This window comes from Oryx dammah, unplaced genomic scaffold (assembly GCF_014754425.2).
Source record: "Oryx dammah isolate SB20612 unplaced genomic scaffold, SCBI_Odam_1.1 HiC_scaffold_27, whole genome shotgun sequence".
Lineage (NCBI taxonomy): Eukaryota > Metazoa > Chordata > Mammalia > Artiodactyla > Bovidae > Oryx > Oryx dammah.
In genome coordinates, this window is record NW_024070211.1 from 50,298,524 (window position 1) to 50,314,011 (window position 15,488).

General features: G+C 34.2%; 1 protein-coding gene across 1 annotated transcript in view; it reads left to right on the plus strand.

The window, feature by feature from the left end:
- Positions 1-15,488, plus strand: part of PGAP1 (post-GPI attachment to proteins inositol deacylase 1) — a 79,338-nt gene that overhangs the window by 31,117 nt on the left and 32,733 nt on the right. Inside the window, exons 8-14 of the mRNA XM_040228879.1 lie at positions 588-693; positions 1,336-1,391; positions 2,829-2,912; positions 6,257-6,303; positions 6,693-6,744; positions 11,146-11,223; positions 14,728-14,803. Of these exons, the coding sequence (XP_040084813.1) occupies positions 588-693; positions 1,336-1,391; positions 2,829-2,912; positions 6,257-6,303; positions 6,693-6,744; positions 11,146-11,223; positions 14,728-14,803 (499 nt within the window). The remainder of the gene's footprint in view (positions 1-587; positions 694-1,335; positions 1,392-2,828; positions 2,913-6,256; positions 6,304-6,692; positions 6,745-11,145; positions 11,224-14,727; positions 14,804-15,488) is intronic.

Genomic DNA, 15,488 nt, shown 5'->3' on the forward strand with positions numbered 1-15,488 from the left:
CTTTCTAAGGCCCACTTGACTTCACATTCCAGGATGTCTGGCTCTAGATTAGTGATCACATCATCATGATTATCTGGGTTGTGAAGATCTTTGTTGTATGGGAACTCTAACTCAAAGTGTAATTAGTCTCAGGTTAAGCACTTAGAACCAGAGAAGGCAATGGCACCCCACTCTAGTATTCTTGCCTGGAAAATCCCACGGACAGAGGAGCCTGGTGGGCTGCAGTCCATGGGGTTGAGAAGAGTTGGACACGACTGAGCAACTTCACTTTCACTTTATACTTTCATGCATTGGAGAAGGAAATGGCAACTCACTCCAGTGTTCTTGCCTGGAGAATCCCTGGGATGGGGGAGCCTGGTGGGCTGCCGTCTATGGGGTCGCACAAAGTCGGACATGACTGAAGTGACTTAGCAGCAGCAGCAGCAAGCACTTAGAAGAGTGCCTGGACCATAGTTAACTGTTGACTTTATTATTATTGGAACTTCCCTGGAGCCTCAGCTGGTAAAGAATCCACACTTGAAACAAAGTTTCATTAAGTCATCACATTGGATATAAAAGGATACAGAATGTATCAATGTTCTTTCTAGATAACTCAAAATCCCAAGAAGAAATTGTCGGTTTTGAATCACCATTTTATAAGACACCCAGCAAAACACTTTGAGGAAAATCCATCAATAATTTCTGACTTAACAGGTTGGTAGTAATAACATTTTAATTTTAAGTATAGTTTTGGATATTATTTTAGGTAAATTTGTCATTAGCAAACAAACTCTTTGTAATGCTTCTGGTGTTATAATCCTTTTATGTTTTATTAATTTCCCTGTGCTGATTTCTTATGAGGTTCTTGACTAAGGGAAAAGATTAAAAAGTGATGTGTAACATATTGCTGATAAAAATTTTGTACTGAAGATACTATGACAGTAGCTAGGTTTAAAAGAGTTAATTGCCTGTTCTCTTGACAGCCACATAAAATCAATGCTACATTATTCTTGACTTAGTTTCTTAGTATCATTCTTTAGTCTTCCGGTTTAATAGCATATCTTTTGCTGGTAAATTTTGTTTTTAATATGTATGTCATACTCTACTTAGGTTGGAAAATATTTGTTTACTTCTGTTGATACTTTCTTAGAGTTACACACCAAAAAGTTTTTAAATGCTTCATTTGATCTGAGTGCTGGTGATGAGTATATGGAGAACATCTCCTTGGATTTTATATTTTAAAATAGCCAGTATGCAGGGAGATGCTTTTTTCAAATCCTGTTATGATTGAGAAGTATTCAGTAAAAGAAATCATTTAATATTTTTTTTAAAGCGAAATAATTTCTTTTACCTTAGGAACATCTATGTGGGTTCCAGTAAAAGTGTCCAAATGGACATATGTGGCTTACAATGTAAGTACACCACCAGTGGATTTAACAATTTTTTTCCAAAATATTTTAGTATTTCTCTTTCAAAGTTAGACTTTTTAAAGAAGATAACCACTTGTCTTTCCCCATATTAAATCAGTTTAGTAATAATACCCTAATATCTAGTCAGTGTTCAATTTTCTAGTTTTATCATAACTGTCAATTTTTTAAATTGTTTCCTTTTTTTCCAGTTTGCTTAAATCAAGGTACAAACAAAATCTAAATATTATTTGTTGATATATCCCTTACTCTTCTTTAAATTTCTAATATCTCCTTTACCCTTTTTTTTCCTTGCAGTTTATTTGTTGAAAGAAAAAGTCGTTTGTCCCAGAGTTTCACAGTCTTGATTTTGCTGATTGCCTTTCTGTAGTGTCATTCCATATATTCCTTTGCCTACCGCTTCCTGTGACTTGGTAGTTGAGTCTAGATGCTTTATGAGATTCACGTTTTTGTTTTGCTTTTCTTTTTACTAGATTCTCTTTTTGTGATGTTAGAAGCTATTATTGATGAAGAAGGCATAGAGTCATTAATTCATTTATTGCAAAAGTAATAAGACTATGGTTTGATTATTCCTTATTAACTGAAATACTATAGAAAACTTCTCATCTACTAAATTTATCTAGAGTGGAGCAAATAGTTTATGAGGGGAAAAAACGATAATTCTTTTTCTCTTTGGATATTATATTTACTGGTTTTCAGAATAGTGAGTTGGCTCACCAACACCCTCCATCACTGATCATAAGATTTTTTGGGGAGGGGAGAGGTTTCCTCTAGTGTTATTATAAGCTCAGACATTTTTGTGTTTCTGTCTAAACTAAAATACTAAAATTGTCCTATCTTTAATACTAAAATTGCTATTAAAACTATTCTGTCTTTGACCAGTGGAAGCCATTTCAGTGTAGGCTCCTGGATCTTTTTGATATAGCTGCTCTCTAGTTGTCTTTGATGTTTTCCTCACTCTAGTATGAGATAGTGTTTTAGCTCATGTGTAACATTTCCTGTCCCGGACCTTGAATCTGGCTTTTTCTCAAAGTAGCTCTCCCTAGTTTTTGGTAAACAATATCTAAAAATGGTAACTTGGGCACTTACAGGTGTTATGAGTAGTGAGTTGTCATTTCTAAGACCTTTCCAGTGAACAGAGCTAAGAAATGTCTGGTCATAAGGCCAAAAACCAAACCCAAACAAAAAAAGCATTCATTCATACTGATGCTTCCAAGACAAGTTCAGGTGTACAGAGTTTGTATTGTTTTGCATCTATATCTTCTTTTCATTCCTAGAGTAATGGTCCTCAACACCAAGAATGATAGAATTAAAATAATTCATTAGAATTCATTAGAATAATTATTTATTACTTTGTCTGAATTTTTGAATTATGAAATTACTCTCACAATAGTTTTATTGTGTTTTCCCTCTTGTTTTTAGGAATCTGATAAGATATATTTTACATTTCCCCTTGCAAATCATAGAAAAATCTACACTCATGTCTATTGTCAGAGCACCATGCTGGTAAGATAATTGGTACACTTTTATGTAAATTTTAAAAGCTGACTATTGTTCATTTTAAAAATTCAGCTTAATGGGTCCCATCTTTAGCTATGAACTATTATTAAACCCATTTAATTGAAAATTAACTGGGACAGAGTATTGATTGAAAAGTACTGGTCAAAATATTTCTGTAACTGGTATACTGTTAGCTTGTACTTTGCCTCTAGCTTAGGTTTTTCACCCTCTCTACCTTAGTTTCATTGTGTTTAGGATGAAGGAATTCAGTTCAGAGTTTCTTTAGTTTTAAAATTGTTAGTACTTTATAGAATAGATACGTTTAAGCAAAACTGTTCTCTGTTTTATAAAGTAAATCCTGTTTTTCCATTGATTTCCGTACTGAAATTTGGAGTACGTTTTATACCAAATTTTCTCTAAAGTAGTTTAGTAACTTTGTGTTACAGTGTTACCCAGATTTACAGTGTCAGTATGATTATTTTTTTGTGTATTTCTTTTTAATGAGTACCTACTGTGCTACAAATACGTTAGATGCTTTAGGATCTTTTCTTATATTAGGATTGTTTAATAATTTATCAACACTTGCTTTCAGGAATTTGTCTCCCAGTTTGGGTGCTTTGCTCTCTATTCTGATTTTTTTCCCTCATATCCTAGGATTCTTCACTTTATATTTACATCTTTCAGAATTTAAGTTCCCTCATTTCCTTTTGTTGGATTATTTGTATTTTTTAGGACTAGGATCTAATATGTCGCTTGGTTGGTTGATACTGCCATTTGATATATAGTAAAGTCTTTAGAAGAGTTGGTAGGCAGGCATTGTGGGCTAGACAATAGTGAATACTAATTTTAGTGGATTTGCCACAGTTATGCATCTCTCAGCCTAAAATTTGGATGAACAGTTTATCCCAAGAGAATCTGGCCCTGAGGGTGATGGCTTAAACATCCACACTATTCCAAATAAAAATGGCAGTATTATATTGAGAAAAATCTTTGCCAAAGTGCAAATTTATCTGTTTGGTTCATTGGAGGATCCCTTTTCTGTATTAAGATCCATGGATATATGGAGAATTTTTAAAAAATCTTTTCAATTTTTGTCATAGAAGTTTTCAAACATATATAAAAGTAGAATATGACTGTTACACAGCTTTAACAGTTATCAACACTCTGCCATTCTAATTTGATTTAATCCTTCCTCACTTTTTTTGACTGAAGCATTTTTAAAGCAAAATTCAGGTATTTTACCATTTTATACATACATATTTCAATCTTTCTAACAGATAAGAATTTTACACATTATTATAATATTATTTTATCCACCAGAAGTAATTACATATTCCTTAATGTCATTTGGTATCTAGCCCATGTTCAATTTTCCTTTGTTCATCTAAGTTTTAAGTTGGCTTATTTGAATCAGAATCTAAAAAGTACATACATGGCATTTGATTCATAGATCTTATGTCTATTTTATAACAGTCCCCTCTTCTTTCCTCCCATGCCACGTATTTGTTTTGGGTTTAGTTGCTTGTGTTCTTGTGGTATCTTTTGACATGTATTTCTATCCATTATGTTTTCTGTAAAATGGTAGGTAGGTAGATCTAGAATCTTGAATAAATTTTTTTTTTGGTGGGAGTGTTTTATAAGTAGAGCTGCATACTTACCACATCAGTAGGTAAGTGGTTGTCCCACTTTGAGTGACAAAAAAAAATCAGTGCACTGATTTGTCAGTGAACTCAGGTCCTACTGGCATGATCCATTATAAAGTTCCTAGTCAGTCCTTCATCTAATGATTTTAGCAGCTGTTGAAGACGTCATTTTTTTTTTTTACCATAGATAGATTTTTTTTAGATCTATAAATTTTATGATCAAGTAGCGTTTTCTTTTCTGTATACTTCAGGATTTAGCAAATCCTGAGTGACTTTTTCTCTGATTTTTAATACAAACTTTAGAATTAGCTGAGGTAAGAGTGTTTACTAGATAACCTGAAGTTGTTCTTTTGATACCTTCTAGGTTTTAACAACACTGTCTTAGGGTTGGTTTGAATAACACTGTATTCAATCTGTTAGTGACTGAATCAGAATTCCCTAGACATCAAAGTAAGTAGTTTGGAATATTGGCAGTTTTCATAATAAAGGCTATCTTTGATATAGGCTCCTTTAGTAGCTGCGAAAACCAATCGTACAAATGAGTTGGATTGAGAGGTTGCTAGGTTTTCTTTGTCTAGGCCCATGCAGTTCTCTTCCATTGCCTTGTTTTGTAATGCCATGTTTTGTACTGGAAAGCACAGATAACCGATACAGAAGTCAGACAAGTATTTTGTCTGCAGTGGAGAGTAGAGAAGTACCACATTGTTCTTGTTTTCTTTCAACTTGCTTTTCTATATTCTTGAAAAATATCTTAAAATTTTATTTAAACTCCATGAGGGCAGAGACTCAATCTGCTTGATTCATCATTTTTGTTGAGGGGTTAGCATAATTCCTTGGCTCCGGATTAGGTTTTATAAATACTAGTACAATGAAAGGGTTGATACTTTTATTGCCCAGTCTATATACTAAGGGATACTAAGGGGAAAAGTTGTGCTGTCTCAGCAGTGTTTCTTCTTCTCTTATGCCCTGGTAGGAGTTTAGTATTGTTAGATCTTGGAGCACTGCTCTTACTACTTCATTAAAAGTTGAAGTGACAATCTTTGGTCATAGTGCTTTTAAATAACTGAAGCTGAATATGTAATATTGTTAAAATACCACAACCATCTCTGCAGTATTCCCAATCTGCACTAATAAAGTAACAACTAAGCTTTAGTCTTAAACTCTTGGAATTGTGTTTCAATCTAAGCACAGTCTCAGTTGCATAAAAGTTATCTGTCTTATAATCAAATGAGAACTCAGATGATAAACTAAAAAACTCTATTAGATTATTATTTTTAATTACTTGGCTTGACTCTGGCTTTTTTTCCACCTCTTTGTCCACTTGTAGTTCATTCTTGTTTTTTTGTTAAAATGTAGGTTACTTTCTTTGTAATTTCTATCTAATTAAAATGTGGACATTGCTGAACTCTAAATGTTTGTTCAGAAATTAGACTTGCTTAGCAATATGCTGTGTAAAGATTACTCATCATTTCATCTCTCGTATTGCTGCCCCAGGTTACTTGCTTATCTGTCTGTGTTAGCTTTGGACTTCTTTGCCTACCATTGACCTGTTTGACTTTTGAGACCATTTTGAATACATTCCTGAATAGCAAGTTATTATTTTATGTTTCATTATGCCTACTGACCCTATATCATAAACAGTGAAATGCTTATTTTATATAATTATTTTCTATAATATTGTGTTTTTCTTGTGTTATTAATCAATAGGATACAAATAGTTGGATTTTTGGCTGCATAAACAGCACATCTATGTGGTAAGTGTTTTAAACAAAAGGCCTTTTGATGTTCATTTTCTTAACATAAGATATACTCAAATTATACTTCCAGAATTGCTTCAAATATACTTATTGTCATTTTGCTACCATACTAAATTATAATGTTGATTTTAAAATTAAAAATAAATAAAATTAACATACTAGTAATTTTTGCAAACATTGGTAATTGGTTGCTAGGAAAAACTACTTTCTGTGCCCAAAAGGACTATGTGGATAAAGTGTATCGTGTTAGACTTACCAGACTTGACTTCATTAGAAGTGTCTCCGATAGGTCCATAGATGTTTTCTTATTGTTCTGATGTTTATTTATAATTTATAATACTTTAATATATTTGTCCTTTAATTATATTTTCATATGTATTTCTAAGCCGGCAAGGGGTTGATTTATCATGGAAAGCTGAACTGCTGCCAACAATTAAGGTAAATTATGGCTTTAGAATGTTAATATCCAGATGAAAAAAATATTTGAACATACAGGCATATACAGTATGTTATTTGATTAAATTCATCTAGGTAATAAATAAATTTTGAGATTTGCTAATGTACATTTTAGAAATATTTCCTCTAGAAATACACTTAATAGAGAATAGCATGTGTTTTGTTTTTGTTTTTTTTTAGCTTTCATAGATGAAAACAAGTCACCATTCCTAAATAAAATTAAATCTATATGTTATAGGATCATAACAAGAGATAGATACATTTTAAGATTTAATTTGAGAGTTTGTTTAGAATGGTCTGTCTTAAAATACTAAGTTGAGTATACTCAGAATTTGTTTTGGGAAGTAAGCATCACAAAAAGACACAAAACAGACTTCAATTTCACTATTATCTGTGGCTAAGCCCTTTAGTAACTATCTCCTTTTATATGAGGTTCCATAGAATTTATTTAATAATTGCTAGTGATTTCCTTAAGCAGTGTGGCAGGTCAGCAGTCTTTACAAAAGGTTAATTTGCATACTCAACAAAATCTGTTGTTGAAAAATAGAACAGTTCTAAAACTTGATATTAGAAAATGTCTGTTCTAATTTCCACATTGTATTTATTACACTGATAATCATGTGCCAGAATTGGTAGGTTTAGTCTTCAAATAAATCTGTACTTTAAAATATATTGCCAAAAAAATATTGTGATAATGAACACTATATTCATACAGTTGAATGTGAAGTCCTCTGATTGGTCTTGGTCATCTCCCAACTCCAGTTATTTGTCCTCATGAATGTTTGTTTATCTGTATGTATAGTCAAGTCTGGACTATACCAAGGAGAGGAATGATGACAGAATGAATAACTGCACGTCACTTACACTTGACTTTGGAATGATTGCAGTGATTTATTTTCTGTCGCTTTGGTCAGTCTTGCTTTGTGCATATTTATTCTTGTGGCTCTGTTTTGATGTGACAAATAACTGATTTCACTCACAAGAACATTTTTAAGGTCTCTCACTAGTTCTATCCTAACTGTCTACACAGGAGCAAAACAAAAACAAAAGTAATAGGACGTACTTCCTAACAAATCATTCATAAGGTATATTAAATATTTCCTTCAATTTTCAGTTTGGATATCCTCTTCAGCCTGTAATTTAAGACTTGTGCATGCTAAGTTGCTTTAGTCGTGTCCGACTCCTTGCAACCCTATGGACTGTAGCCCACCAGGCTCCTCTGGCCATGGGATTTTCCAGGCAAGGATACTGGAGTGGATTGCCATTCCCTTGAGGGATCTTCCCAACTCAGGGATCGAACCCATGTCTCCTTTGGCTCCTGCATAGCAGACGGATTCTTTACCACTGAGCTACTGTGGAAGCCCAATTTAAGAGTTAGAAAGAAATAAATGATGACCCAGAGGGATGGTATGGGGAGGCGGTTGGGAGGGGGTTCAGGATGGGGAACACGTGTACACCCATGGCGGATTCATGTTGATGTATGGCAAAACCAATACAAATTGTAAAGTAATTAGCTTCCAATTAAATAAATTTATATTTTAAAAAAATGATTAAAAACCTGATAAAATGTTATTTTATTACTATTTTTTTAAAGTTAACTCTTAAATCATAATATTTTTATATTATTTTTTAGTCTCAAGGATTAAACTATGTATTTACATAGTTTTAGTCCCCTTTGTTATTTTTTTCTAAATGTAAGAAACAGCTAGCTGAGCAGTAGGAGAACAAATTCTTCCCGCTGCTTACTTTTTATAGAAAGTGCTGGGCGGCATTAAAAGCCTGTTAGATTTGAGGAGAAAAGTGGAAGAGAGAAGTTAGAAAGGAAGGATTACAATCTTCTGCTATCTTAGTTATTCTCAGTTGAAGATGATTGTAATTATTAAATGCAAGTAAACTTTTCCATTATAATGAAAGTCAAAATTACATATATATATTTGTGTGTATTAGCGATTTATAAAAAACACAAAGTTACTTTGACATGAAGTTGAAAGACTGAAGTAAAATAATTTTGTGAGTTCTATTCTTATTTATATCTTCTCAATAAGGGTAATGTCACATGAGAATCATACTATTTTGAGCACCTCTGCTGACTGAATTGTTAGTAAATAGATGGAATCCTCTAGCAAAGCAGTTTAGGGCCTTCAGAGCACCAATCATATGGAGCTTTTCTGTCATGGTACAGTGAAGAAGTTTCTAAAAGCACACAAACCAGCGCACACCAACAATTTCGCAAGCCCAAATGGACGTATTGCTAAAAACAAAACAATTACCTTTGGAAAGAAATCTAAGTTTCATGAGAAAAGTTACCTTGTCACTCTTTTGCCTAAATTAAATGTAGCACCGCAGCTTTGCCCCACCCCCAGCAGCAGAATGGAAGGGCTTCTGGCATCCAAACACTGGCATTTGACTTTTCATGTGTGTTGCCTTAGCATTAAGGTAAATTTTATTTTTAAAACACTGAAAAATTTTCAAACTTTGTATTAACCTTACCTGTCAATGTAGCAATTTCATAAATAGTATCTTGCCAAATTCCTGCTGATTTTATAACTATATAGGAGCTTAACTTTATAAGTAAATGTACTTTGACACTCTGATATCTTTTTGAAGTATTCTGATTTGAAAAATTGAAAGATTGAAGGCAGAAGGAGAAGGGGACGACAGGATGAGATGGTTGGATGGCATCATGGACTCAGTGGACATGAGTTTGAGTAAACTTCGGGAGTTGGTGATGTACCGGGAGGCCTGGCGTGCTGCAGTCCATGAGGTCACAGTCAGACATGACTGAGCAACTGAACTGACTGACTGACCTGAAAAAACAAATTCTTGAGAAAAAAAATTTTTCTTGAGTTAACAAAAGCTCTCAGAGTGGATAGCTACACAGATAACCGTGGTTCTTTCTAATTAATGTATCTTTCATATTGTCTACCATTTATCTGGTTGGTTTCAGTTGCCTGGAGCTTTGGCTTGTGTGGTCCTTTTGTGTGTGTGTCTGTGTGTGTGCACATGCTCTGGCTTCCCAGGTGGCACCGTGGTAAAGAATCTGCCTGCCAATGCAAGAGACTGGGTTTGATCCCTGGGTCGGAAGATCCCCTGGAGTAGGAAATGGCAACCCACTCTAGTATTCTTGCCTGGAAAATTCCATGGACAGAGGAGTCTGGCGGGCTACAGTCCATGGGGTTGCAAAGAGTTGGACGTGACTGAGCACACAAGCACACGTGTGTGTGTTCAGTTGCCAAGTTGTGTCTGACTCTTTGCAATTGTAGCTTGCCTGGCTCCTCTGTCCATGGAATTTTCCAGGCAAGAATACTGGAATGGGTTGCCATTTCCTACTCCTCAGAATCTTCCTGACCCAGGGATTTAACTGCTTCTCCTGCATCTGACAAATTCTTTACCACTGCACCACCTGGGAAGCCCCTGTCACCTTTTAATTTACATTAGAATATGTAAGTCAGCTATAGAGACTTTCCTTAGTAAGCTGAGATGCAGCCCACTCCCAGGTGACTCTTGTCAGGTTGTTTGAGGACCACTCGTGATAGTGTGCTTCAGGTGCTCACTCCAGATTGCCCACAAGGGTGCTCCTGAAGAAGAGTGGAGAATGCTAAGTGCAGAAATTTCTTAATGCATAAGATTGTTGCAACATATAACTTACTCCCATTTCCCACATCTATTGTCAGGAAAAAAAACCAAAACTTGAAAACTATGTTTGGTGGCCTAGCTTTTCATTAAATAGACCAATCTCCTATCTAGTCATTCCTCAAAATATAGACTATAAGATATGGCCTTAGCTTTGAAAACAGAAAAGATGCTCATTTGGTGAAGTGTGTTGTTAGGCTTGCATAGTTCATTCATGTCACTTACTGAATAAGTTCCGGGGATGATGTTCATACATCATTAGCCAGCAACTGTTTATTACGTGGGCTAGATCAGAATCATTTCAGATTAAGTTGCAATTGTTCTGTCATATTGAGCATCCATTCAACTATTGAGTGCTCTTTGTCATATACCACCAAAATCAATGTAGAAATCATACTGTAGTATTATACAAAACAAGTAGACAAATTATAAGAAATCACATATGAAAATAATTTTGTAAAATAATTAAATTTAGAGTTACATTTCATTTGTTGTACTTGAAGCAATATAGTTCAGAGAGTATCTTTGGCAGTCCATCTTAACATAATTATTAGAAATTTGATATTCAGCAGGTTCATTGACCTGAAAATGTAAACATGGGCATTTTATGAAGTACTGTACATAAAGTTTGAAATCAGTTTTTTTGTAACATACTGAATAAGATATGGGTTTGTAATTTATCTTTTAACATGCTTTAAGCTCTGTATATCCTAAATAAAATCAGCTTTTTTTTTTTTCATCTTTTTTTAGTCTCTGACGTTAAGACTTCAAGACTATCCATCTTTGTCTCATCTTGTTGTTTATGTACCATCTATTCATGGAAGTAAGGTAACAAGCAAGAGTCTGTTATCAGAATGTTTCTGGGATTCTTATGCTGAATATTTAAGTAATTTTTTGATACAGTCTTCAGCATAGTGCTTATCTAAAACATCTAAAATAGTGGCTGGAGTTGTGATCCACCTAAGACTGTTTAAATCATTGGGATCATCTACTCTGACTTGAACTAAGCAGAATAAATCCAAGTCTCTTTGTTTCAAGTGGGAATTATTTCTACTTTATCAGTCTTTCAAAATATGTTAATTATTGAGTACCCTTTTATGTGCAAAAACTCTGTGCCAGGAATCATAGGAGGCACACAAGAGAGGAGGACATGAACCATGTTCTCAAAAAGCTTACCTACTGTTTGTTGGTGAAGTGAAGTTGCTCAGTCGTGTCCGACTCTTTGCAAACCTATGAACTGTAGCCTACCAGGCTCCTCAGTCCATGGAATTTTCCAGACAAGAATACTGGAGTGGGTTGCCATTTCCTTCTTCAGGGGATCTTCCCAACCCAGGGATTGAACCCTGGTCTTCCACATTGTTGGTAGAGGGATAGAAATATATTTGATAGCCAGGGGAAGGGTGAAAATGAAAGAGGTACCCAAAAATGTATAATACAAATCAGAATATTGGAAATCCTTGAAAAGCGTTAAAAGGGGAGATATCACTGACTGATGAAATCAGAAAAGACGTTAGTTTCAGGTGATATTTAAAATTACCTTAAAGGATAGTTAGTGTTTATAGATAGATTGAGTATTCCAGACCTGGGCTATCTACTTTGGGAGCCATTAGCACATGTGACTATTAAATTTAAATTAATTAAACTTAAATAAAAGTAAAAATTCAGATCCTTAGTTGTGTTAGCCATATTCCAGATGCTCAATAGTAACATTATTGCAGAAAGTTATAATGAACAACACCTTTGAGACATAAATAGTAAAATCAGAACATGGAAGGTGTAGGGTATGTTTGGAAAATAGTGAATAAGTAAATAGTTTTAAAAGGAGAGCTACCATGGATAGAAGAAAAGTAGTGGAAGAAAAGTCTGGAAAAGTAGTTCATGGCCATATTGTGGAAGTCCTTCACTGGGAGATTCAGAAGCCCCAAGGGAACCAAAAGATTGTTCACCATGGTAGTAATGGGATCAGAGCTATTTGTTTTGGACAATGAATCTATTTTTGGTATGGAATGGATTAGAAACAAGGCAGACCAGGCACCTGTTAAGGGGTCTTGCAGGCTTGTAGTTGTGCAGTGGGAACAGAAATGAAAGGATAGTAATTTCTGAGAGAAGTAGGCAGGGAAAGAAGGTGGAGGTAAAAGACCTTTGCCACATTTTACCCAACAAACTCATCCTTCAACATCTAACCTAAGTGTGCCCTGTTTTCCTTTTCTAGACTACTCCAATAACCTCTTACTTAGTCCCACATTTTGTTCATAAGTTCTTTGAGGAATATTTTACACTGAATTATAATTTATGTCTTTATTGCCATACCATAGTATGAACTTATTGAGAGTAAGGACTAAATGGGTTTTACTCTGCATCCTAAACCTTTAGTGAAGTGAAATCTTTAGTGACCACCACATATACATTCAAAATGTTTCTTCAATAAAAAAGTTAATGAGATTTGAAGCCAAAATCACTAGAAATATTTAAAGGAAAAAAGAAAAGAGGATGTAGTTAGGAGTCATCTCAAAGATTGAGTCTCACGAGTACCTTGTAATGGATTCATTGTTTTGTTTTGCTTAGCTCAAGTGAGAGGTAATTCAACATCTTCAGTACTAAAAGCTCTCTTTAAGGGTTTTTCTTTCAGGTAAGTTGATTTTGAATGAATTTAACATCTTCCAAAACAAGGCTTTCTCTGGTTATTCCAAGAAATTAATGAGCCTTTCTCAAATAGCCAGTCTTAGCAGCCTAATAAATACTTAGTGGACACTCTTTGGAAAGTAACACTGCTGACTCTAGTTGTTGCACACTCAGTCTCACAAGGATAGTAACTTAGGTCTTTCGTGATTTCTATGTGTCTGTTACAACCCATCACCAGAAGGATACATATATTTAAATAGGCAGTTTAAAAACTTTTTGAGTCAACTGATTGTCTTAATATAGTTTTCCGAATGTAAATATGGAATTACCTGCATTTTTTTAACTACAGAAAACAAAATTAACCCCATTAGAAATTTACTTACCTGTATATTTCAGAGACAGACTCATGAATTCTTTCTTGGATAAAGGTTTATACCGTAAAGAAATGGCCAATTTTTTAGAGTAATAATAAAATTTGTATTATTTTATTTACCTGTTAAAGTGATTAAAAATTTCTTACTATCTCAGGCAGTGTCTCAGCTAAAGACACCTATAAAAATATAATGAATAATTGTGCTCAGTAAATGATTTCTTTAATCTTATAACGGCTGTTTTCTATAATGGAAATATCTGATGGTATTCTTTGCCTCCTAATTAAAGAGGGAAAAATAAAAACAGAGCCCCTTAGTAAATTTTTTTACTTTTGTTTCCCTATGTGTGTGCATTCTGATAGCATCTTCCCTCATCTGTTTTTCACTTTGGAAAACAATCAAAATTCCACCCAAACAAAATAACACAACTTAAAATACAGTCCAAGGTATAGTTACTAGAAAAGCCTAAGATAGACCCCGCTGGCTTTTTACTTAACTGTGCATTGCAAACTACTTGCGAGCTACAGTTAGGCATCAGATTAATTTCTTCCTCAGCTCGTATAGATTAGAGTCATTTAGCTGGATTGTGGAAACAATTTTAATGAAACGGTTCTATTATAGACAGCTGAGAATGAAGATCCTTACGCCACTGTGGAAATGTTATTAGACAAGAAATGTCATTATGGAAATTGCAGTGATGGAGATGTCACATTTTAGGTTACTTTTTTTTGAGATAGCATTTCTTTTTCTTTGTACCCAGTGAACCTCTTTACTATAATCACTGTTTAGCCTCATATAAGATTAGACATAATCTTACATGAATAGCATTAAGCATTTATAAATGAATGGCAGAATGTCTTCAAAAGCCTTTTGTAGTCCAATTAGACTGTAGAAACATAATAAATATGGATATTTTTAAAAGATGGAACGAAATCACATTTTATTTTGACTGAAAGTATTCGGGGATATATTATCTAAATTCCTAATTAATCTTGAATTAACTTTTGCTCTTAATGTTTTTATCCATCGTTTATGGTCCCTCTTCTACAAACACCTAAGACTAACTACAAGAAAACTGTGCTGTACATCTGCTTTTATAGATATGACCCTCTAATAATTTATTAGGATTTTTCACCAAATTTTTTTAGCTTAGCATCTCTCCTTGAGGAATTCATGCCCCCTAAATATAGCTTGAGAGTTGGACTATAATAGACAGTAGAATACCTTCTTCAAAACTGAAGTTTATAGGTTTTTATTTTCTACTCAAATATCAAATGAAGATATTTTACTATAAATTTAATTCTATTTTTTCCTAATAAATCAATGTTTTATATTCCAGTTTGTTGTAGATTGTGAATTCTTTAAAAAAGAGGCAAGATCCATACAGCTTCCTGTAACTCATCTTTTTTCCTTTGGTAAGTACTTTGATTTTGGAAATTTTTTTCTTTTTTTTTTTCAATTTTTGGCTTCACTGGCTCTTCATTGCTGCATGGGATTTTCTCTAGTTGCAATGCATGGGCTTCCCATTGTGATGGCATCTTTGTTGTGGAGTATGTGCTCTAGGTGTGCGGTCTTCAGTAGTTGTGGCTCATGGGCTCTAGAGCATAGACCCAATAGTTGTAGTAGATGGGCTTAGTTCCTCTGAGGCATGTAGGATCTTCCTGGATCGGGATCAAATGTGTCTCCTGCATCGGCAGGGAGATTCTTTACCACTGAGCCAACAGGGAAGCTGGATTTTGGAAACCTTAAGAATTGTTTTTCTTTTTGAGAGAGTGTTGATTTATTTTGCCAGTTAGTTGTAATAATACAGAACCTTGTAACATTTTTTGTGTATATTTCTAGTATAGTTCTTAGAATAACCATGTGATGTGACTCAGTGGTTTGATTCTTATGTAGATCATCTGCCCATCTTTTTTTTTTTTAGTTGAGCGGCAGAGCTGTTTGTATATTTTGGAGATTAATCCTTTGTTTTGCTTTGTTGGCAGACATTTTTATCCCATTCTGGGGGTTATCTTTTCATTTTGTTTATGGCTTCCTTTGCTGTGCAAAAGCTTTTAAGTTTAATTAGATCCCATTTGTTTATTTTTGTTTTCATTTTCA